Source organism: Chenopodium quinoa, unplaced genomic scaffold, assembly GCF_001683475.1.
Source record: "Chenopodium quinoa cultivar QQ74 unplaced genomic scaffold, ASM168347v1, whole genome shotgun sequence".
NCBI classification, from domain to species: domain Eukaryota; kingdom Viridiplantae; phylum Streptophyta; class Magnoliopsida; order Caryophyllales; family Amaranthaceae; genus Chenopodium; species Chenopodium quinoa.
In genome coordinates, this window is record NW_018743074.1 from 158,934 (window position 1) to 183,216 (window position 24,283).

General features: G+C 34.0%; 2 protein-coding genes, 2 non-coding genes and 2 pseudogenes across 5 annotated transcripts; 4 read left to right on the top strand and 2 right to left on the bottom strand.

The window, feature by feature from the left end:
• Window positions 1-4,174: 4,174 nt before the first annotated feature.
• On the bottom strand, window positions 4,175-4,245 carry TRNAG-CCC. Its single transcript has one exon. It is a non-coding gene; the product is annotated as a tRNA-Gly (tRNA).
• A 1,220-nt stretch (window positions 4,246-5,465) lies between these two features.
• LOC110731451 lies at window positions 5,466-8,136 on the top strand (annotated as a pseudogene).
• A 360-nt stretch (window positions 8,137-8,496) lies between these two features.
• On the top strand, window positions 8,497-11,566 carry LOC110731529. Of its 2 annotated transcripts, none has more exons than XM_021911380.1 (4): window positions 8,497-9,073; window positions 9,166-9,259; window positions 9,925-10,834; window positions 11,008-11,566. In XM_021911380.1, exons 3-4 carry the CDS (start codon window positions 9,944-9,946, stop codon window positions 11,449-11,451), a joined length of 1,335 nt encoding a protein of 444 aa, XP_021767072.1. In that variant the 5' UTR covers window positions 8,497-9,073; window positions 9,166-9,259; window positions 9,925-9,943; the 3' UTR covers window positions 11,452-11,566. The 2 variants fall into 2 exon arrangements, with proteins under 2 accessions (XP_021767072.1, XP_021767070.1); XM_021911378.1 differs by having other exon boundaries at window positions 9,225-9,259.
• On the top strand, window positions 8,709-8,780 carry TRNAK-UUU. Its single transcript has one exon. It is a non-coding gene; the product is annotated as a tRNA-Lys (tRNA).
• Window positions 11,567-13,362: 1,796 nt separating the features above from the next.
• Window positions 13,363-14,503, bottom strand: LOC110731452 (annotated as a pseudogene).
• A 3,711-nt stretch (window positions 14,504-18,214) lies between these two features.
• LOC110731471 (transcription factor MYC1-like) lies at window positions 18,215-23,856 on the top strand. Its single transcript, XM_021911323.1, has 8 exons — window positions 18,215-18,336; window positions 19,373-19,627; window positions 20,137-20,233; window positions 20,371-20,385; window positions 21,284-21,340; window positions 21,454-22,083; window positions 22,616-23,017; window positions 23,174-23,856. Exons 1-8 carry the CDS (start codon window positions 18,215-18,217, stop codon window positions 23,243-23,245), a joined length of 1,650 nt encoding a protein of 549 aa, XP_021767015.1. The 3' UTR covers window positions 23,246-23,856.
• The last annotated feature ends 427 nt before the right edge of the window (window positions 23,857-24,283 follow it).

Sequence of the window (24,283 nt, forward strand, 5' to 3'; positions counted from 1 at the left end):
CTTTGTACCTACTCCTGATTCCTATTTAAAGTTAATGGAAGCCCATCAATTCTTCTAAACGTTTATAATTTAGAGTTCCCCTTGTTTGTCAAACTGGATTGACTAGGATAAAAATGTATCTCGAACCAGCCTATTTGAAGCATACAAATGAGAGATTTCATGGAATTCAAGTACAGGTTAAAAAAACTACAGACATATTATACATGTTTGGCACTCAGCAAGTCGTATGGTCTACTTCGTAGTTTATGATCTATACAAATTACCAAAAATGGATATATGCAACTAGAGGTAAAATCAACTAGTATAGCTGTATAGGATCAAGTTATATCTGAGGTTCGTTCCGACTGCTGTGAATCCTCCTCACTTCCAGGTAATGATGTTTCCTTGATCAATTAAGATCTGGAACTGATTCGCCTGTAAAAATATAAGGAAGATGAGTGCATGTGGGCGTGAATATATTGGTGAAATGCGCATGAAGAGATTTATAATTGTACCATGCATTATCTTGACAAATCTTGCAAACTCTATGAACTTGTATTCATCTTCCATCAATTCAGGATTGAGTCTCAGGTATGTGAAAGCTGACATATGCCTTCCAACAGGATCACCATGAGCAGAGCCGTTTTTGACATTTTGGAGGCACATGACAAAATGATAATTAAAAAAATCATTTATTTATATCATTATTAAATAGTTATGTAATTTGTTAATTCGTAAATAATTTAATATAATTTGTTAAATATTTTCTCCCTTTCTTTAATTGCACTATTTGGAATTTTCATTCACACTTCTCTTTTGATCTTCTTTTGTGATTTATCCGTTAGAAAAAAAATATAATTAAATATCATATTTTTATATTTACTTAAATAAATAACTTGTAATCATCAATAAAAAATAACCAATCAATAATCCATAAGTATATACTTAATGATACACTAAAAAAAATCCGTGTTGATTCTTAGTGAGATAATGCACTATTTTATTTTTTTTGTCATTCTCGTATAGGAAACATTTGTGTAAAATGGAAATGTATATATATATAATTAGTAAAGGTAAGTCTAATATAATAAAGTAATGAAAAACATAACCGCAATAAGTCGAACTTTAGGTGATCTTTCAATATTAAGTCAACTTTAATGAATTAAAAATAAGTCTAACATTGATGTCTATATTCCATAAATAATTTAAGTACTAGATTTGACTTGTGACCGATTATACAAGTCATCAATTAACTTATACTATATTTAACTCTCAATTGAATAAGAATTGACTTAATTAAAAACAAAATATATCTTAATATTAATTTTAAATTTAAAAAATTATTTTAAATTTTAACTATAATAAATAATTTTTTTACAAAGATAGGGGTGTTGGCTTTGGTGTGGAGGGCTGGGTGGGAGTTGTGTGGGTTCAATCGATCGGCTAGGTGAGAGTTGACTTATACTATAATTAGGGCTAGGTGAGAGTTTGCCACATAATTGTGGTTTGAGAGTAAGGGTTGGGGTTTGGGTGGGAGTTTGCCAAATAAGTGGGGTTCACGAGTTAAAATTAGGGTTTGGGTGGGTGTTCGCTGGACTAGTTGGGACACTAGGGTGTAAAGTCAAAATGTATCTAATAAAAGGAACAGATGGAGTATTAGAGCAACTCCAATGGTAAGCTAATTAGCATATTAGCTTTTTTTGGCCACATAAGATTTTATAGCTAATGTTTTTAGCTAGTTTGTGCCCTTACTGCTAGCTTGTGGTGTTTGTCAGAGAGAAAAATAATGTATTTTGGAGTAAGTGCAATTATTCTATGGTTTTGTCTCACTCTCTTTGTAATATGGGTGATTGGTGGGAACATTGTTTTGGTAATTTTGGAGAGGATATGATGAGTTTAATTACCATGTGTTAGGCTATGTGGGGCGCAAGGAACAAATGGATGATTGATGGTGAAAATCCGAATGTTGAGCAAATTGTTGCCTATGCTTTGAAGATTAAAGGTGGGAAAGTTGAATAACATGGGGAATGGAGAGGTGGAAAGAGTGCCTCTGTGGGAAGGTCTCCTCCGGCATCTGGTGTGGTTAAAATTATTGTTGATGCTGGTGTTTTAGGGGAGGTAAGGACGGGGCTTGGTGCAGTCTGCAGGAATAGTGAGGGGGTGGTACTTTGGGGAGCTACGGTATAGTGGAGTGAAAAATAAGAGACTAAGATTGCAGAGGTGAAAGCGGTATATTGGGGCATGAAGATTGCGAGACACAAGGGTATGAGCTGCATTGGGATTGAGAGTGATAATCTGGTGGTGATTGAGGCAATAAGGAAGCATTTGTATAGCTCCAGTTCCTTTCATCTGATTATAAAGGATATTCTAGATTAGTTTTTCGTCTAATTTTACTAGTGATTCATGGTCTTTTGTAAAGCAATGGGGTAATACTGTAGCACACTAATTGACTTACTTTCAACTATGGGAGTTTGACCAATGGGTGTGGAGTGATGTAATCCCTCCTCGCATTTTGGAAATTTCTTCGGTTGATCTAAATGGTTTTTTTTTTTTCAAAAAAAAAAAAGTATTAAAGTTATTCACTAATAATTTTCTGTTTTACATAGATCACTAACTAACTCATACAATTAACTAACTCATATAATTCTACACTTGCTAGTCTGCAACTGTATTTATAATAAAATGTAGGTATCCGTCAGCTAATGTTAAAACCTCAAAGGTAACACTACCTATACTTGGTCAGTTATGAGTTACTTATTTAGAGGTTACTTATTTTGTCAGAGGTTACTCGATTGGTCAGTGATTACTCCTAAATAAGTAACCAAATGACATGGGTCAGTCGCATATGAAAATTTGTGCTAACAATTGCAGTAATATGTTTAATTGTCAATTAAGTAAAACATACTATATTTTTAAAAAATGCTTACAATAGACATAAACTACCTTATTTCAAAATTTTGTGTTTTTTTTTTTTTTTTTTGGTGAAAGAATAGTTTCAAAATTTTGTTAATAGATCGACACATGCCATTTTTTTACTAATGTTGGTGCATTATACAAAAGATTAAACATAGTCATGTGAATGTTTGTTATAATAGTCTCTAATTTTTTTTATCTACTTTTTATTAGATGATAATTGTCAAAATTTGCTTGGACAAATATGCTAGAGATATATGGAGGCATTTATTTTAAAATATAAGAGGAAAAAAAAGTTATCATAAATATTAAATACATATAATCACAAGTTTTTAATTTACGTAGCAATTCTATACAAATGTAGGCCACACACTAGTAAAAATATAAAAAGACACATGGCAAATTGGGTTGGAAAAGAAAGGATGGAAAAATGGGGACATGTGTTCGAGGAATTCTAAGACTCTAGTAGTTAGAGTCATATATAAATGACTCTAATAAAGGCATATCCGTCCATTCACTTTTACCGCACTTGAAAAAAAAAATGTCATAACATGTGTTGGTATTTCATTATACTTTAGACAGTATCATCATGATACCAACAACCTTATTCAGTGATACCAACGAATGCCAAAATGTTTTGTTGGTATCAAGTCGGTCAAATATCAATGTGTGTTATTAGAGTCATTCATGACTCTAATTATTAGAGGCTAAGAACTCCTCCATGTGTCTTTCCGGTTTTGAGATTTTAAATACTACTCCCTTTGCATTTTATTACTTGTTCTATTTGTCCATGCACGAAGTTTTAGAATAAACGGTAGAAAATAATAAAATATTAAGGAAGTGGGACCGGTGGAAAAACAAAGTATGATAGCTGAGAGAAGAGAAAATCAAGAAACACTAAAGTATGATCATTGGAATAAGAGAGAATCAAGAAATATTAAGGTTTGATAGTTGGGGTCCATTAGAAGAGAATAAATCAGTACTCCGTATAATATTGTGAAAGGTTTCTAAAAAACAAAATGGAACAAGTAATAAAATACGGCCACGTTCCAAAAAAAAAAGTAATAAAATACGGCCACAAAATAAACGTGGAGCGGAGGGGGGTCGACTATATAAATCTTATTGAGTCAGTCGCCCACTTAGACCCAAATTGAACAGAATTGAAAATTAATCGCCGTCTGTTTGATTTATCTGTTTATTATTTATTTATGTATTCACTTAAATTGACTCTTTGACAACGTAAAAATGGAATAAAGTTGCTGCAAAATTTTGTTATGTACATTGCGCATCCGGGGAATCGAACCCCGGTCAGTACCGTGGGAGGGTACTATGATACCACTACACTAGATGCGCTTTTTTGTGTTATCTTAAAAATTTTACTTATATATTTTCTATGTATTAACAAAGCAAAGTAATTACTCATTACTACGATTTTCTTTAGAAATTCAATTACTTGACATCCTATGTTCATACTAATGTACCCCTCCGTTTCTAAATACCTGTCCTGTTCAATTTCTTCTTCTGTGAGTTGTAAAAAAAATTGGAGAAAGTAATAAAATATGGAGCTAGTGGTGTAGGTGGAAGAAATTTTTTTTGTAAAAAGGAAAAGTAATTGAAGGAGTTGGAGGAGAAAGAATATAAAATTAATATAATATATATTATTTATGTTGGGTCCACTAGTTGAGTAAAATGAACTAAATATTATAAAAGCGGTCCAAATAAAGATATAGAGCAAGTATTAAAAATGTCCGGAAATAAAAAGTTGAGCAAATATTTAAAACGAAATTAAAGGAGTAGTAAATTTAAGGTAGAGAGGCTATCAAAAAATTGGGTCAAATCGAGGCAAATTCTTAGATGCATCCTAGTGCATCTAAGCTAGCTACACCACCACTAACATTTATACAATAAAACATACGTACATTGTACTACTTTTTCTCCTTCCTTGCTCAATCTTCTTCATACCTTATTTCTTTCAATTCATTATTTCTTAATTCTTTTGTACTAAGTATATGTTTCCCTTCATTTCTAATTTTTCACTTAATTCTTAATTTTGTTTGAAAATTTTTCTCCCTCTGAACATTGTTTTCTTCAATAAACAGTATCTCTCTCCTCTATTTTTTGTAATATCTTTGAATTTGTGATTGATTTAATTGATAATTTTTGAAGAGATTGTTGATATAGGTTTGTTTATGTTATTAATTTATAACTTGGTTTAATTAGGTAATATCTTTAGAATTTGTGATTGATATGTCATATATAGTTTTTGTGTATTTTTTCAATTTGTAGTATATTTTTTTTGAAACATCAATTTGTAGTATATATGTGATGAATAACAATTAATTGTAGTAATTTTCTTTCTCCCCTCTTTTTTTATTTTTGGTTATTCTCTTGATTCATAATCTATTATGTTAAAAATTGATAATTATTATAAGTAACAATAATTAAAAAACCCTAGCTCGTAATTAAGATTTAATTCTTAGGTTTATAATTAAAATTTAATTATTATTCTTATTTTGAGTTAATGTCAAAAGTATAAAGTTCGTTTATTATTAAACTCTCTACGAACAATTCCTTTCTCAGAAATTGAGAGAATACGAAAGCGTTAGTCCAATTCCTTTCTCTCTTTCCCTGAATTCCCAGAATTCCTAGAAAACAAAGATGAAGGTGATCGACATGATCAAAGCAGCAGAAGCAGAGAACAACACCATGTTCTCCTTGGAATTCTACGTTCCAAAAAACGAAGACGGCGTCGTAAATCTATCAAAGAGCATGGAGAATTTGGTAGCTCATTCCCCTTGTTTTTGCGACATTACTTGGCGTGCAACTCAAGGACCTTTAACCCTAGAAATCGCCAATCTAATGCAAAATTCAGTTTCTGTTGAAACTATGATGCATCTTACCTGCATTAATATGCCTGTTCAGAAGATTGATGATGCTCTCGATACTATCAAATCTTTTGGTTTGCAAAATGTTTTGGCTCTTCGCGGTGATCCACCTCGAGCTCAGGAACAACTTCGTGGTGACGGATTTTCTTCCGCCCTTGAGCTCGTAATTGACCCCACTTAACTCTTTAAATAATCAGGTTTTTTTCGAGGGTTTAGGGTTTTTATTTGTTTGATTTCAGGTTCATCATGTGAGGAGCAAGTATGGAGATTACTTTGGGATTACTGTTGCTGGTTATCCTGGTAATTTGATTTTATGTATTTGGCAAAATGTTAGTGTTATTCTTAATGTAACAAAGTGCTTAATTAATTTAGAGGCACATCCAGATGTTATTGGAGCTGATGGTTTAGTAAGCCCAGAATCATATGCTAATGATCTGGCTTACTTGAAAACAAAGGTATGCTTCATCGATCTCTTTCTTTTCTATGCCACAAATTCAAATTTCAAAGTTTATGATACTTATTTGTGGTTCTGCTGCAAATGCAAATGCCTTAGGTTGATGCTGGTGCTGATCTTATCATCACACAGCTGTTTTATGATACCGATGTTTTTCTCAAGTTTGTAAATGATTGCCGCCAAATCATTTACAAACAAAGGTATATATAGATACATCAGATGCTGCTTGATGACTTTCTGTGTATTAGGTTACTTAAATTGCTTCTTTTGGTCTGGATATAAATATATTGTAGATTCCTCAAGCGATCATTGATGCACTGGAGCCAATTAAGGACAACGACGAAGCAGTGAGAGCCTATGGTATACATCTTGGAACTGAAATGTGCAACAAGATTGTGGCTAGTGGAATCAAACAGCTTCATTTCTATACGATGAATGTGGACAAGTCTGCACTAGGAATATTAATGGTAGCTAACTAGCTTCACTCACTAATCCTCCCTTCGTATAATCAACTTCCTGCTTGTCATATGTTAGATTTATATTCTTATATACTCTGTTTAACTGCTGCAGAATCTGGGACTGATTCAAATGTCGATCATTCAGAGGCCACCTTGGAAATGCTCAGCAATTGCTAGCAGCACCGAGGAAGATGTTGGGCATGGGCGACGTGCTGATGTTCATAATGCTTTTTATCTTCAGGTAAGGCAAATATCTGTTGCAATATTGCCCAAGTTGGCATACATGACATGTACCTATTAAGTTACATATGATACATATGACTGTCAATCTCATGCTTGAAAATATATTCTTTTGTACCAAGTGCTCGTGCCTCCTCCAACTATTGCCCTTGCCTTTAACATTTGTCTTCTTCGCTCCTGCTTGTCTTTTGCTTGCTCGATAAATTCACTAGATCATGCTGAATGTAAGCACTTTTGCCAATCACATTCTTCATCTGATTCTCTAAGTTCACACTAATAAAAACAAGTTATGGTCGTAAGGAAAGTTAATATAACTCTGCTTGGATGCTGCTTTAGCATTAACCTTCATACCTGAAACTCGAAGTTATAACCTTTTCTAATTACATGGTATCATGGTGACCTGTTTATATCAGCAATCAATTCTCAGTGTGTTATCATACTAGTTTCTTGTATGCTCCCTAAAAAATGGGAAAGTTTCATTGTGGTTGCTTCCTCTTCGACTCTACTGAAATAATGTGAGCTTGAACGTCAGCAACTCAGTACCTCTGCTTAGCAACATGCCGTATTCCTGCTGCAGTTGTAACTATGAGATGTCACTGAGAACATGTCCTTATTATTTGTCATCAAAGCTATTGGCAATAGCTAGTATAGAACACTTATTGGTCTAATTTCTCCAGCAGTTACCATGTGCACGCGATATGAAGCTGCAAGAAGAGTTGGCTGTTGAACTGCAAAAGGTTGAGGATATACATAAGGTAGACTCCATCTCTTCTGATTATTTTGCTCAAAACATTGGCGCAATGATTGTTGTGGTGTCTGATGCTTTCTTTTTGTTTCAGACATTCAAGAATGTTTGCCTTGGCAAGCTGAGATGCAATTTGGTCTGAAGTAGAGGGCCTTCAGCCAGATACAAAGATCGTAGGCAATGATTAACATGAAGGCCAAGGGATTCCTCATCAACTCCATCAATAGTTAATTATTTGGATACAAACTCAAGGATTATCTACTAACTCGAGTTTGGAATTGGAAGACAGATATCTACAAGTATAGTAGCATATTGATAACCAACCAGCAGTCTGATGGAGAAAAATCAGACTGTATTGTATTTTTTTTTTTTTGGTGTTTATTTTATTTGGCACAAACTATATTGTTGAACCCTTAATCATCAGTATCTTTAATCACATATTTCGAGTAACAAAAAATTACTACTCCTCACAAAAAGTTGATTAATAAACTACACATCAAGATGAATCTAACAATATCAATTGTAAATGACTGTCTTTGCATATTTCTATGTACTTCTTTGATTTTTTCATAACTTGCAACACTTTTCATTTCATGCTTATTGCATTATTCAAATCATAATATCTCAAATCAACAATTAGTTGTAAAAAAAATTAGATATATAAATTACTGATAACATGAACATATAAATCGAAATGAATACAACAATATTTCACACGATTATATGTTTCCTTAACTAATTTTCAAAAAAAAATATCTTTTCTTAACTCTAAATCATCATATTATATCAAAGTAGAATACATGAATAATCAAAGTATTACATTTAAAAAAATAATAAAAGGGCAAGGATCTGTTAATGATATTTATTTGTTGAACTCTATTAATGTCAAGTATGAAAATAAAAATAGACAATTATGGGATGGAAATAATAATGTAATTATTTTAATTTTGAAGCAACGTCATTTCCATCTTAGATATTTTTTACGGAAATAATTTATTATTATATTGTTAAGAAAACATCAGTTTAATTAAAAAGCCTTCTTAGCTCAGTGGTAGAGCGCGTGGCTTTTAACCACGTGGTCGTGGGTTCGATCCCCACAGACGGCGTTTAATTTAATTTTTGTTTGTTTTTTTAATTTTTTTTATGAAGCGATTAATTTTAATTTAATTAATTTTTTGAAGAAAAAATTAATTAATTTTTTAAAGGAAGTACTAGGTTACGTACTTGAAGAACTCTTGGAGCAGTCAGCAGGGTTGAACTGCTTCTAGTTTTTTTAATCTTATCTTTCACAACTATATTAGCTTACTTTAAAATAAAAAAAAAAATAAAAAATCAAATCTAAGAAAAAAACAATATGGCGTTCAGATGCGAAATTAGAAGCGTCGAAGGATTATTTGAGGTATTTCTCTGAAATACTTGTTAATTCAATCAATTTTCTTTCAATCAAATTCAATAATTTAGATTATTATTTTTTTATTTCCTGGCAAACAGATTGATTATTATTAATTTCATTGATTTGCTGTTCTGATCGATTTTTGTATCTTCAATAGTTTATCATTGGACCTCAAATTCACCACAATCAGAGGTGAGTGTGAATTATTGCGAATTTTGTTAGTTATTTATACTCAGTTTCTTGTTTGGAATGTTGCAACTATTTACAATGTTAGTCAATCTTAATTATCGAGTATAAAAAAAACATAGTAATTGTTAAATTTTTACCAATATTTATTTAGTCATTAGAGATATTAATGGTGAAAGATGTTTATGATAGACACTGTATATTCTAAACAAAATATAAAAAAGAAACAGGAGGAGTATAAGGTTATTATTCAGCTTTAAAATTCAGATATAGTACCAATTTTCCTCAACTTCAAATTTTATTTCTTTCATATAAATATTTAGTAAAAATTACAATACTTTGTAGTTTGATAACTAAAAACAGTTTCAGTATAACAAAACAAACCAGGGAAAGAGAACAATTTCTTGCAAAACTCGATTTGTTATTCATATTGATAGAGTATTAAACATATTCATCAGCTTAAGCTTTTGGTTAAGATGACCCATTAACACATTTGTGCTCACCATTCTCATTCATGGTAAAGTTTGAATGAGCTATGAAATAGCCCGTGTCATGCGTGCTCTAATGTTATTTATCAATGATCATATGTACCATGCTAACCATTAAATGATTTAGTCTGAAAGAAATATGAATATATCATGTTAATAATGAAGTATTATTTATGATTGTAGGCTGGAATGGACGAAAGCCATGGAAGGAGAAGATGATCAACAGAATGATAACAGTAAGCATATAGGGCTCCCTGTTGATGTAATTGAATTTATCATTTCGTCCTTTGTAAAGCGTTTTTCCATGAGGTATGCTATCAGACTGAGTGCTGTTTGCAAACATTGGCTTGATATTGTGAGCTTGGAAACACCTGATGAACCACCATGGATTACAGTCGAATCGTTTTTGGATTGTGATTACAAACTTTGGCTCGATATTGTGAACTCGGAAACATTTGATGAATCACCATGGATTACAGCCAAATCGTTTTTGGATTCTGACAAAGAAAACAAATATATTACTTGCTTGAATTTGTGGGGCAATGAAGATTCAATGGATCAGGCCACTTACAGACTGCCTGGTTTCTCTATGGCTATGACTCCAGCTAGTGAACGTAGTAGTATCATCTTAGCATCTTCACAAGGCGGTTGGCTAATATTTGGTTGTTATTGTCACCGTTATCCCAGAAAAGTTTCCCCAAGAGTTGATGAGCCTCTTAGCCTTTACAACCCGTTTCTCAACATCTACTTTGATTTACTCATGTATTCACCACCAAGATCGACTTGTTGCAGGCACATTGAAGGTATCAAGGCATTTTCAGTCTTCTCTTATAATCTTTACCCCGGCAATTACTTTGTCGTGATATCCAGAATCTGCAATCTATCGTTGTGTAGGCTTGATGGACAAGGCAAGTGGTTTTATTACCATAATAAACGTCATTTACCTTATTGCGATTTATTGTTTCACCGAGAGGAACAATGCTTATATGCTTCAGACCAGAGAGGAGTTGATATATTCACAGTAGAGTGTGATTATGAAAGTGATTGTGGTAGTAGCCAGGCATTCCGTCTAACTGCTGTATCTTTTGTGCAGGTAAATTCTAGTACTTTTTTGATTTACTTTTGTGGTGAATATTTGCACCTAACTTGTAGGAATCTTCATTGGATGCCCATGTACTTTTGCAATCAGAAAGCTCACAACTCGTGCAAAATACAATAGTATCACATGAAAATCCCTTTTTAAGCAAAGCTCGTTTCTTTGTGCAGATTACATTTAATGTGCTTGATGATAAGCTTGTTTCGACACATTTGGTAAAACTGTGTGGATATATTATAGTTGTGACCAAAGCATCTGATAAGGCGGGTAGTCGAAAAGATCCAGACTGGACGGTGGAGGTTTATAAGTTTGGGAATAAGGATAAGTGTTTGAGTCGAGTAAGTTCCATTGGAGAACATGCATTGTTCTTGGCTGACGCAGGAAGTGCTTCCTTTTGTGTTTCAGCTAGATATTTTCCTAAAGTGCAGCAAAACTGCATCTACTTTCACCATTACTTTCTTGGTTGTATCACTACCGTTTCATTGGAAGACGGGGCAATCAATCGTACTTGTTACCGTTACATGGGTTTGCTTCCCTCTAACCTTTCTGCGGCAGCCAGCAGGTTTATCTCACCTCCTTATCTAAACTCAAGGCAATTCTTCTCAATAAAATGAACAACCTAAGTTAGAGAATAGCAAAAAAACCATGTTTAGTTCATCTGATTTGATTGAACTTTGATCTTATTTGTACACAAATTCTTAAATTGAAATGTCATTAGATTTGAATTAATGTGTACTTTGTCACTATGAAATTTTCGTAACTTATTTTATTATGAAATTAAAAATGTTTAGCAATAAATGAACTCAGAGAATATAAGTCAAACAACGTTGGTCCACTACGAAAAAACAGAGAAAATATCATACATGTTATCCTCTTTGAAAAGAGTACTTTCTAAATTCCATACAAACCACTAGTATCTATTTGTTGACATACTCATTGCATTAGTCTGATTGAGGAAGTATCTACTTCTTGTGCAAGTTCTCAAGAGCATGAAAATCAAGTAGACATTACTGTAAAATTGTGCATACAAAACCCACTAGTATACTACGTGTAGACTCATCTCAATCAACTCAATGTGCACATAACAGTGGTAAAGAATGAACCTGTGTACCCAGGTAACATGCACGTTTCATCTCTTATCTCTTTGAGCACATATACACTGATTTAATTTCTTTTTTCTTCAAAACAAACATCATAAAATATGAATCTCTAAGAAACAAAGTTCAATTGTTTCAAAATTTCTAACACAGGCAGATGCCGTGAATCAGTTTCAGATTTAATTGCTAAATGTAAACATGGTAGCCTGAAAGTAAGGAGCCATAACTTCAAACCAGTCCTGGAGGTCACTAAGAGACTACTATGAATACTAAAACTTCAATTGCTGTTCCAAATGAGCCACTTTGAAGTATTACGTACTAGAATCTATTAAAGGTGCCAAAGTTTACTCAACCTCGAGCCATCAAAAAACCTAAACCAACCAGCCACATACGTAGTTATGTACCAGACATTTACATGTTATAGCTATATATAAAAGACTACTTGGTCCTCTCCTGCAGCTCCTCATCTGTTACCTGCACAAAAATTACGCGATTGATTAAAGGAAAGAAGAGGGAGTAAGAGATAAAAGAAGACAAAGATGACAAGTGAGAAGGGAGAGAGAAAGTGAAGAGCGTCCTCACTAAGCCATTGTGCACTAAACCTATTCTACTATGCTCCCTGGACCCCAGCCACACACTTCCCAACTGGCTCACCACCCACCAACGCTGGCTATTGGTTCACTAACACCCTGCCACCGCCCACCACCCAGCCAGCACTACCACTCAGGCCATTGCATCACATCACCAGTTCACCCACGATTACTCAAGAAACAAATAAGAAATTCAAATGGGCCTTTAACTTACTCTAACAACAATCTTATATCATTATATGCTCTTCAAGAAAGCATATGAAAGAATAAGAGATATATTCAAATCATTAAGATAAGTAGATTCCTAGCTGTATCCTGTCTTACTAAGGAATTTAAAAGGGGATCTATTGCTTCTTTGACTAATGCTCCAACTATAGATTTTTTTCTTCTTAAACTCTACGGCTTAGCTTCAATCATGCATATAATTAAGGAATTTAAACCCAACGGCTTAGCTTCAATCATGCATATAATTAAATAATATTACCAATAAACAGAATAATATAGTATATCATTACATGTAAATCAATCCTAGAAGCAGCAACGACTGTTCATAGGAGTAAGCCTGTTAATTCTAAGAAACTCCTAAAAACCATAGAAACAATAGATTGTCTTTACAAGCCAACTGTAATAAGCAGCTAAGGTAATACCAAATCTACTAGTTGTGAGGCTAAGTGAACCTTAATTGTTTATTTCACATGTTTTGTTGTGGTAGCAAGTTCAGTGCACACTTTTCTGAACAATAAAAACTCTGACATAAGAAGTTCACACAAGAAATCCGACTTCTTAAAAACTATGCTCCTCAAATTTAGGGTCATATCAACAGTTAGTGACTGTCTAGCTTAAAAAGGCCTTGGTTTAAATACATAAACAGCTCCTATCTTAGAGCATGAGACCTTGGTAAGACTTTTTAAGATACTCTTGCAGAAGAGATTCAAGAGAAATTCTGTGTCTCTTCAATAGGCCACATTTGGACATTTGGTTAGAGACAACTTCAAAGGGATAAGGTTAAGGTACCACGATTATTATAAAGTATACCTTAACATAATTTATTGAGATATACAATGAAGTTGACTTTTATGTACTTTTATACCACAATTTCTTGGTTTCCTTAACATGACTGGATGCTCAGACGACCTTAGACTTCCATTGCTCCAAGCTTCTATCATATCACCTAAGTTCACCTCAAGACTACCCTTGCAAGGCTCTAATACATCCATCCACTTTCCCTCTGATCTTACGTAAAATTGTCAGGATACAGGATCATCATACAGCACAAGTCTGTGTGTTTCCCAAGCCCTTCTACACTTCCTGAGATGGTCCTAAGGGACTTAAGTTTATAGTCCTTAGATAGCTATAACATTACCCAATTAGAACTATTCCTCAAAACCATCTCACAAGCTCATCAATACAGTCTCTAGAATCCTCCTGGATAATTCTGTCATTTTGAACCCAAACTCTTGCACCTCCTCAATGTCAAAGAAAACTGAAGTACATGTGATAAAACTTAAACACTACTACTAAATTGGATGAAAAATAAAACATACAACACCCCATCCTGGTAAACTAGAAAAAGAAAGAAAAAAAAAAAAAAGAAAGAAAATGATGGGGCTGCATACAGTAATTATGAATATATGACTCTTCTGGCCAAAAAGAACTTTCCCAGATTATTCAGCAGAGGAAAATAAAGAGATCTGGCCCTAAAACTCGAAGACCCTCATAGAAAGGAGAGGCTATAAACTGAGTATAACTCTTAACAGAAGATGATGGACCAAGCTTAAGTTTTGTCTCAGAGGGAAGGCTGTAAATTTGTCTCGAATATGAGGACAGCTTGCTACAAATTTCTTCAAATATTTCATGATTAATGATCTGAAAGAAGCTCCATTCTTTGCTGGCTTCCAAAAGAGAGGACAAGGAGATGGATTTTGTGCCTTGGAGAGGTCTAAGATTGAAAGCTTTAGAGAAGTAAGAGATTGAGACATTCTATTCTAGGAAAAGACAAAAAGGTTTTGCTGCCAACTAAAACTATCTACTAAGACACAATTGGAAGGTTAGATTACAAGGCAGAGAGAAAGTCTATATACTATATATGTAGTATAATCTTTTTGGCTCAGAAGCCATGATCATTTCCTATACACAAATGAGTTTGTTGATGGTTAGAATTCTATATATGCAGCTCTGTATTACGTGTAGAAATTGAGTATTAGGACTAGGTCGTTATATATACCATAATAAACATGCAGCAACTTGGACCAAAAAGCCTTCTCTAGGCATCACTTACTTTGATCTAGGCATTTGGGAGTATTGAATGTTTAACTACATAAAGAAAAGTTTTCCATGTAAACGGTTAAGTAATAAAAAAAGATTTTGTCAAATTGGTTGTGAAGCTATTATCACCAAAGACATGCTTAACTATTCACAAACCAGCTTACCTCTAGTTCCTCTGAGATCAACTCAGGTCCAAACTGCCAGGCTCTCTGTAGAAGCTCCTCGTGTGTCACCTGTGATTATGGGAGTGATCGATGAGAGGAAATAAGGAGTAAGAGAGGGTGACAAGGGAGAGAAAGGGAGGGGTGTGCTCGCACTGTAATAAAACATTCGCATTCTAAAGCCATTGTACACTATATAATATATATACCTATGCTACTATGTTTCTCAAATCCCAGCCACCCATTTCCCGATTGGCTCACCACCAGACCACCACCCTTGTGCATATTATCACTATCTCAACAAATTACCGACACATGCTCAACGATGATATTCGAAATTATTCATAATCCAGCCAAAGACTAACATGGTATTAATCAAATGCATTTATTTAGAATATACCGAATTACCTCTTCATTGCCGGTTTCCTCTGACATCTGCAGTAGCTCCTCACAAGTTACCTGTACCAACGTATTGAGGAAAGAAGACATTAAGAAACTTAAATACTAGTTCATTTCCAACTTTCTTTAAAATCACCTGACAAATATAATAACCTTAGCTTACTAGATGAGAGGTAGACTTCAGTGTAACCCTAAGATTGCACTACGTTCCAAATGGTTGTCATTTTACCACATTCTTCATTGCAACAAAATCAAAGCCTGATATCCAAAAGGACGGGGTCGGCTACATAAACCAAGATCATATCTCCTGTGATCCCCCACATGACGCCCCTCCTTCGTCCCTTTCAATCTAATCCTACATATTCTTGCAAACCCATTTTCTTTATGTCATTTTATAACTCCCTCCATGAATCATCAAATGTCTACAAATGTTGCCATACTAGGACACATCAAGATCAAACCCAAGATTACAACACCTCATTTACAAACCCATTTATCATATAACCCTCCATACCAAAATTTCTCCACGTTATAGATTACATTATCAAAATCAACAACTTACATAACCAAGAAATTACATTATTACGATTTTTACATATTAAAATCAAGAAATACTAAACCCTTGTGCATATTCTCACCATCTCAACAAATTACCAAAACATGCTAATCGATAATATCAAAATTATTCATAAACCAGTCAAGAATTTACCTCTTCAATGCCGGTTTCCACTGAAATCTGGTGTAGCTCCTCGCTTGTTACCTGTACCAACATTTTGAGGAAAGAAGACATTAAGAAACTGACATACTTGTTCATTTCCAACTTACCCAGAACGACTATCGACGATATACAAACCAAAGCATTACCTCCTCATCACCGGCAACCTCTCCTGATGAAATTGCTAAAGCCTGCATCAAGTCCTACACAGAAACGCAAATGTCTTCATTTCTCCTCAAGTGTTCGACACTCGACACTACACAGACCCATCGAGTAACTTACCTCTACAGAAGCGTTCAGAGCCGACTCCGATACCAACTCCTACACAGAGTTGAGTTAATCAGACTCATTTGCGAAAGAGAGAAACTGGAACTAATTTCTTTTAAACAAAAAATAATCGTAAAACTTACACTTTTTAGTTTATTGATGAATTCTTTCAACTCCAGCAGTAGTTTGTCCAGTAAACGCAAAATGTTTGGATTTGCGTTCTCCATGATTTTATCATTAAGTTGAAGAAATTCCCTGAAGAAAGAATAAACTTCTGTAATTTTTTCCGACGCCATTGAATAGGAGTTTGGAGTAGAAACAATGAAAGATGGGGAATGTATTTGGACTGGACAAGACTATATAATGGAGAATGGTGATGGCACTAGTAGATTTTATTACATTCACACTTTTTTTTTTTGAGGAGTCCTTTTTCTTTATTTTTTTTTTCCTCATTTGATTTTGCATTCTTCATTCTTCAAAACTTATCTTAAAACGTCTATAATTTTTTTTTTATAAATACAAAAATTATAAAAACGTGATATTTATAAAATATACTTACTCTGTTTCGTAATAATTGTAACACTTTCCTATTATGTCTGTTTCATAATAATCGCAACACTTTCCTTTTATATTCGTTTCATAATAATTGCAACACTCACCCACTATAGCGTATTATTTTATTAATTATCTCTCCTACAAACTCTAATTTCACAAACATTTTTATTATTTTTCTTAAAGCCTACAAGTCTATTTTATATTTGTCTTAAACTTCATTGTTGCATAATTGAGAGCTTCATCAATCTCGCAATTTTTTTGCGGATATGCTGTAGTTAACGGAGTTAATTTACCGTCTCATACTAATTTGATGAAATGACATATATAACCCATGTTTTCCTAATATTAACCTTTTGTAATTTATACAAAAATAAAAACATATGTACATTAATTTGTAGGCAAAAAGATAGAAACAAAGAGAGTAGCTAAAAAAGGAAGAATATATTGTCTGAATGCATGGTGCACTAAATATTTAGTATGTAGAATGAGAATTGGAGGATTAGAGAGTGGAAAATGATTTAAGAATTGATAATTTAAAATTTATAAAATAATCAACTGAGAATATATAATTTAAAATTTATAAAATAATCAACAATCCCTTATATAGTTATATTATTGCAAGTTGATGGCCATCATATATGTACAGAGGTTAGATATATATAGCAAATTACAAAATAATACTACTACTTTATTTCTCAACAAACACCCAAGACTAGTTTACAAAAGAAGTACTACGTATGATATTTTTGGGATAAATTTCTATTCCCAACTTCATTTCACAACACACACACCCAAGACGAGTTTCTTTATCCATCCATACCGTACCATACATTCTTGATCGAGCGCATCCATTTCCCTTCGTTATTCCAATGGGGATCGGACCAAGCCATGTCACCGCGTTCCTTTGAATAGAATGTACATTTCTAACTACGGATTACATTTCATAAAGTCAATCACACACATAAGGAGCAAAGGCAAACAACATAAGGAGAGTATGAAAGGCGTATCGATCTCTTGATACTTATCAGTGTTCACATGGTGTCTAGCTCCTTTGACTTTAAAAAGTCAGCTTCATAACCATCCAAATAAACAACATAACTCATTTCAACTATACACCTTTTTTTTTCCTGCAACATATGAAATATGGAAAGGTTAATTTCCTTACACAATCGAAGTTAGAATTCTATAAATATATGCATGCTACTCATCAAAAACTTTCTTGAGCATTCCCACTCATTCAAACTTTTAAACTTAGTTTTTTATCAGCTGAATTTGCAGCTAATACTTCTATCTTTGCAGATATATACAAGGCCATAAAATATACGAAGATGATCATCGAAGATCAAGAAATACAGCCAGAAATATTGACAAAGCAGCAGCTAGCTCTTGCAGTTAGAAGCTCACAATGGAGCTATGCAGTCTTCTGGTCCTTGTCAACTGCAGAGCAAGGGTACATATATCTTCTTCTCACAATCTCACCCCTTTGTTTTGTTCATTACCTCGTTATGCTGTGTTTCACAGGCCTTATTATCAGGGCTGTGCTGTGCTGGCGAGCAGCGACACCAAGTAGTCAGATATATATTGATCACACTCTGATCCTCAGGACAGAATTTCAGTTAAACAACTAAAAATTGGATCATCTAGCTAGATAAATCGTTGGGTTGCTCGTCAGCTAGTTTCATAAAATGCCTGTCACAGTAAATAAAAGTTTGATCAGCTTGTTGCATTGTGAAATTGTGCAGCGATAGAACTTATTATTCTACTATGCTGAAATACGTATGTATGCATGTTCCATAATTAAGTATCAAAAACCATTTTTAGTAAGTTTTTTCTCTCTACTACCCACAAAAAAGAGACCAAGTCTACACATCTACCCATCTTTTTTCTTTTTTCCTGTCCTTATTCTCTGTATAATACTTTGTGTATAACTTAACTGTGGGATACAAGAAAAGGTATACTAGCTAGAACTGGTATACATTTGACTTTTACCAAATAACTAACCTAACCAATAGGAAAGAAACCTATCTATTGAGTTAGCAACAGCAAAACTTTCCTTCACTATTATCAACCGGAGACAAGAAAATAACTCTGAATAAGTTTAAGCAGGCTTATTAGTTGTCTGATGCAAAGACCCCCTTCCCCCTGAAATTAAAAAAATGATAAACGAAAAAGGGCTTGGAAGTTTGGTTAGGGAGATAAGATGTGCAGAATAAATATTTGAGATGAAAAACAATTGAAGAAGTGGAATATAAGAAACTACTGTTATTTCAAAACCAGATTGTTCAGTGGATGAACATACACTAACTGTTTATTACCGCGTTAGCAGAGATGATAAGTCCACTCATGTACTAGTAGGGTGGAGGGACGAGGGAGTAAAAGATTTTATACATAGTAGTCCTTTAAATTTATCTCAGCCCTATACACTTTCTTGATAAACTTGATTTATCTCAACAACTGCTGCATGGAATTATAAATAATCTTTGCAGGGTACTGGAATGGGGTGAAGGCTACTACAATGGACACATTAAGACGAGAAAATCAGTTCACAACAAGGATGTTGACAACCACAAACTAGGTTTAGAGAGAAGTGAGCAATTGAGAAAGCTTTATGAGGCTCTTTTAGAAGGAGAATCCGAGCAAGGAACTAAGAAACTCTCACTGGCACTATCTCTGGAGGACCTCTCTGATCTAGAGTGGTATTACTTGGTTACCATGTCCTTCACTTTTAAAGTTGGCCAAAGGTACAGGACCAATCTTCTCCATCTCGTTTGTCTCGAATGCTATAAATTTTACCTTGCTAATTTTATATAACAATCTCCTCAATCTTGCTAGTCACTTATTTCTATTCCAGCCTTAAGTTGTTGATTCTGCCTTGTACTATAATACAGTATGAAGCCAAATCAGAAAACACCTTCCCCCTCTTTCCAATCCCAAATATCTAATCCATGTCAAAATTTATTACCCAAAGCCCGTCTGCCTGAGTCATATAGTTTTGTTCGGAAACTTCTATGACAACCAGGTGTACCTAGTACCTAAAAGTTGGTACACCAGTGCACTAAACAAGCATATTCCTTGGGGCTTTGGCGTATAATAGACAACGAGGTGAATGACTGAATCATCCTGTTGTTACTCCAGGATAATACATCTCTAATAGATGAATAAACCTTAAGAGTGTATTAATTCTCTCTACATATAGTAGATTAATTAGTGTTTATTACTCACAACTGTTATATGTCAAACAATTGGTCAGTTTGCCAGGAAGAGCATTGGCAACCGGGCAACATATCTGGCTATATGACACTCAATCTGCTGATAGCAAGCTGTTTTCTCGCTCTTTGCTGGCAAAGGTTAGATTTGGGGCATTTAGAATCTGTTTCATGTGCATATATCATAATTGAGAAGATTATACCAAACTACTTGCTAATTTCTTTTACTCGTTTCCTTTTTGTCTTCTGCCTTCCACAACAAATCTGGGTTTGTAAAGAGCGCATCTATCCAGGTATGATCAATTCTCCTATCCCTTATGGAACTAAGCTTCAGTCTTTTTGTTCTTGTGGATTATTCAATTCTATCTGGATTTTTTTAATACCATGTTTGGAGTAACTATTCTAGTACTATATTTGATACTCAAATATGATGACACTAATTCAAACTAGATGCAAAAATATGTAGCTCGTAAGTTTATACCAGCCTCACAATGTGCACCATTCACAAGTTTGAGTGTGTATCATATTACCCAAATATCAGCACACTCGAATGTTGACCAGAGAAAAATAATGCAGCACTAATCTGTAACTTTACCAGGAAACTACACCTTCATATTCGAGGATCAGAAACATTTTTACCCCACATTGTGTAGTTCAGTCATTAGCAGCATAGCTCAATCACACATAAAGCAATTCTGCATCAAAATTAAAAATATCAAGACTTAAATCAATCAATCAATCAATCAAAGCCTTAATCCCATAAGTGGGGTCGGCTAACATGAACCAAATTTGATTATTCCGTGTAGTTATCAACAAAATTTATCAAGACTTAAATGCAAACAAAAAATTTATCAGAGAAGATATGTAATTCCATACCTCAAGATCATGCAATGATTAGTTGTCCATGCCATTGTCTGAGAGCTGTGTACAGAATCAATTTTCATTCAAAGCTGACAAAAAAGCAAATACAAATTGTACCACCAGATACTATTTATTACAACTATGGTAAATCATTGAATATTTTAGTTTCATTCGACATGCTTCTATATTTCCAACACTATGCAGCAAAAAGCTTCAAGTGGTTGAAAAATTAGGCCCTTTAGCATGAGCCTAAGCAGGCCCTTTTTTTTCATGAAACACGAAACTATAACTTGAATGACTGAATACCTTGCTTCTGTTATTTGCTTGCAGACTGTAGTTTGTTTTCCACACAAGGGGGGTGTGATAGAGCTAGGTGTAACTGATTTGGTAAGCGCTATACTCATAATACGGAGCCACTAACCACCTAAGTTCACAGATTGTACTTTGTCACCATAATAACACATTTTGAATGATTTCTTCATTATTGCTTTTCATTCAAGGTATTAGAGGACGTCAGTCTCATTCAACACATCAAAACTGCCTTAGTACAGCCTATAGAGCCTGATTGCTCCCCCAAAGCTTCATCAGTTCCACAAAAGGAAGATTCTGACAAGGACCATGTAATTGCTAACATTAATGAGAATGAGGATGAGATGGTGGATATATTACCTTTCTCAAGCCTTCATAACTCTGCCGAACAAATAAAGTTTGACGAAGATATTGAAAACGGATTATATCAAAGTGTCCTAGAAGAATTCATAGGTTCTCCAGGTGATTGCTCAAATGACTCCAGCCACCATGCAGAGGAATCTTTCTACAGCTGCACATCCACCTTCGTTCCATGGAAGAAAGAATTAACAGCTGATAATTTCAGAATGCAAGAATCACAGAGTGTTCTGAAAAAGGTCTTATTCAGAGTACCTTTGATAAAAACTAATAGGAGAAACTCAGGCAGTGTAAAGGAAGATGAAATGCAAGACTATCCTATGAGTCCACAAACTTATGATGCATATAAGCTGGATTTTGCTTTACAGGAAACCACAGCTAATTTACTGCTCTCCGAATTGGAGGAAAAAAGAGACAATCCACTGTATATGGTACAAGAGCCAATGATTCCTTCCATCACTGAGGTACTTCATCTCAATTTGTATCTTTATTTCACTACTTTGTCAACAAACATCAGAACTAGCAGGAAAACTTTTAACCAAATAAAGAGCTATGAATTAGTTTAGTTTATCTATTTATTCATAAAGCCACCTTTCACTTAGCATCCTTTGGACCATTCCTTATCTTCAGATTTTCAACCAACCATATATTGGTTACGTTTTGTTAACAGCCTACATACAGTCCCCATTTTCCTATTATATAACACAATGAATGACAAAATGCCCCTTTATTTCAATTTTACAAGAATGAGCCATGATTAACAAAGGACCATCTCATCACTTATTAATAGAATAATGACATAAGGTGGTAGATTCAAAACAGAATGTAATAGGTTATCAAATGAAAGACCATAGTTAAGGAATTTTCACGAAAAATAGACTGCAAGTGTGGTGAATTGGAAAGAGTCAAAAATAAGAGTTAGTTTTAGGAAAAACAGATAAATTTGCAATTATGTTACTTGTCAGCAAATTGATCCCAGTACTGATGATATTTCAGATAGATGAAGCATTTATTCTAACTGATGCGACAAAATACTTGGCTGGAGTTGAAGAGCTAGAAACTAGCATAGATTTGGAAGGAACAGGAACAGCAAAAGACTTAGATATGCTAGAGCAGAGTCAACAGGCATATGACATTTATAACAAGAGTATGGCTTCTGAGATCAATGAAATTGACCCAAATTCAAATAAGGCTATTCAAACAGAAATTCTGCAGCCATTAGACATTGACATAGAGGTAAGCATAGAAGAGCTTGAGATTCTAATCACAATGAAATGCCCATGGAGGGAATGCTTATTGATTCGTATTATGGAAGTACTAAGCAATCTTAACTTGGAGACTCACTCAGTTCAATCATCAACTCTTAATGGTATTCTCTCCGTGTTCCTTAAATCCAAGGTTTGAGTCCACCACTGAATCTTAGCAAATCTATTGATGGATATCTTTTCATTTATAATCATCACTCTAGACATATCCTGAAATGAGGTCAATAATTACATGAATGCTGATTTTTTTTTATTTTTTTTTTTAATTTTTTTTTTATCTTAATTTCAGTTTCAGAAGGCAGCATTTGCATCAGAAGGGATGATCAAAGAAGCTCTTAGTAGGACTATCAGAATGTGTTGAGATGTAAAATGATTCTATCAGTGTAATGCTACTCAGTCTTCAAACTCCAATTCACACCAAATTACTTGTGCCAACCCTTAGATACTTGCCTACTACACAAGCCTTGAACACTTTAAATTGAGTAAATAATTAAATGAGGACATCTAGAGTCCGGACTGTTTCTGATGCTGGTCTAAGATGTGGAAATAAATCAGAAGCCTCTGTATATTGGAAAAAAAAAAAACTTGAAACTGAATCTTCTATTTTTTTTTTTTTTTTTATCTAAACTATGTACACCAAGTAGCTAGTTACTTTGTGCTCCAGATATGTAGATTCTAGTAAACTAAGTTGCTTAATCTGATAGTCGAACCAGCAATTGAAGGCAAAGAAAAGGAAAAAGCAGCACATGCACAAGGCTTGAAATTGATAAAGCAGAGGGAGACAAGCAACTGCTTTTAAGGCCAAATTGGTTAAAAACTCCTGCTTAATGAAGCAGCAAGTAATTAGTCAGGCTTCGTGCAAGAATTTCAGGTTCAAACTCACTCAAGTCAAAGTTCTTTTCTACCTCGAATAGTAACAACTTATATAGGACATCTATGTAAGATAGTGAATGTAATATCTGTCCCGACAAGTAAGAGGTCTTTTATCAACATCATAAACTTATATAGTCTGCAAATGCTGCAGCCAATCTATGTCTCCAAATAACCAAAGAATGGATTCATGAATTCAGATATGTTGCTCTCCTAAGACAACTCAACTGAGCTGTACGCCTATTAGCTACTAGCCTATGACCTACTATTAATACACATGAAACTGAGTACATATTCCAACAGTAGCAACAGATGTCTACAATATATTTATAGAACAAAGAAACAGAATACATATCAAATTATAAGCTAGTTGAAACATCTATTAGAAATAAACAAACTATTTTTAATTTTCAACAAAGTTGAAAGACATATAAGGGTTCTTTTTTATGTTTTCGAAGTATTTTTTTAATCTGTAATTTATTATGAGCTACTTACCCTGAAAATGACAATTATATATATCAATCTATAC

What these genes read in the sequence shown, in the direction of transcription:
- LOC110731529 (XM_021911378.1), top strand. Translation starts at nt 9,029, where the DNA reads ATGGCGTTCAGATGCGAAATTAGAAGCGTCGAAGGATTATTTGAG. An exon ending in GCGTCGAAGGATTATTTGAG is followed by an intron (nt 9,074 to 9,224) that starts GTATTTCTCTGA and finishes TATCTTCAATAG; the next exon opens with TTTATCATTGGACCTCAAAT. An exon ending in CTGCTGTATCTTTTGTGCAG is followed by an intron (nt 10,835 to 11,007) that starts GTAAATTCTAGT and finishes TTCTTTGTGCAG; the next exon opens with ATTACATTTAATGTGCTTGA.
- LOC110731471 (XM_021911323.1), top strand. Translation starts at nt 18,215, where the DNA reads ATGATCATCGAAGATCAAGAAATACAGCCAGAAATATTGACAAAGCAG. An exon ending in TTGTCAACTGCAGAGCAAGG is followed by an intron (nt 18,337 to 19,372) that starts GTACATATATCT and finishes TAATCTTTGCAG; the next exon opens with GGTACTGGAATGGGGTGAAG. An exon ending in CCGTGTTCCTTAAATCCAAG is followed by an intron (nt 23,018 to 23,173) that starts GTTTGAGTCCAC and finishes TCTTAATTTCAG; the next exon opens with TTTCAGAAGGCAGCATTTGC.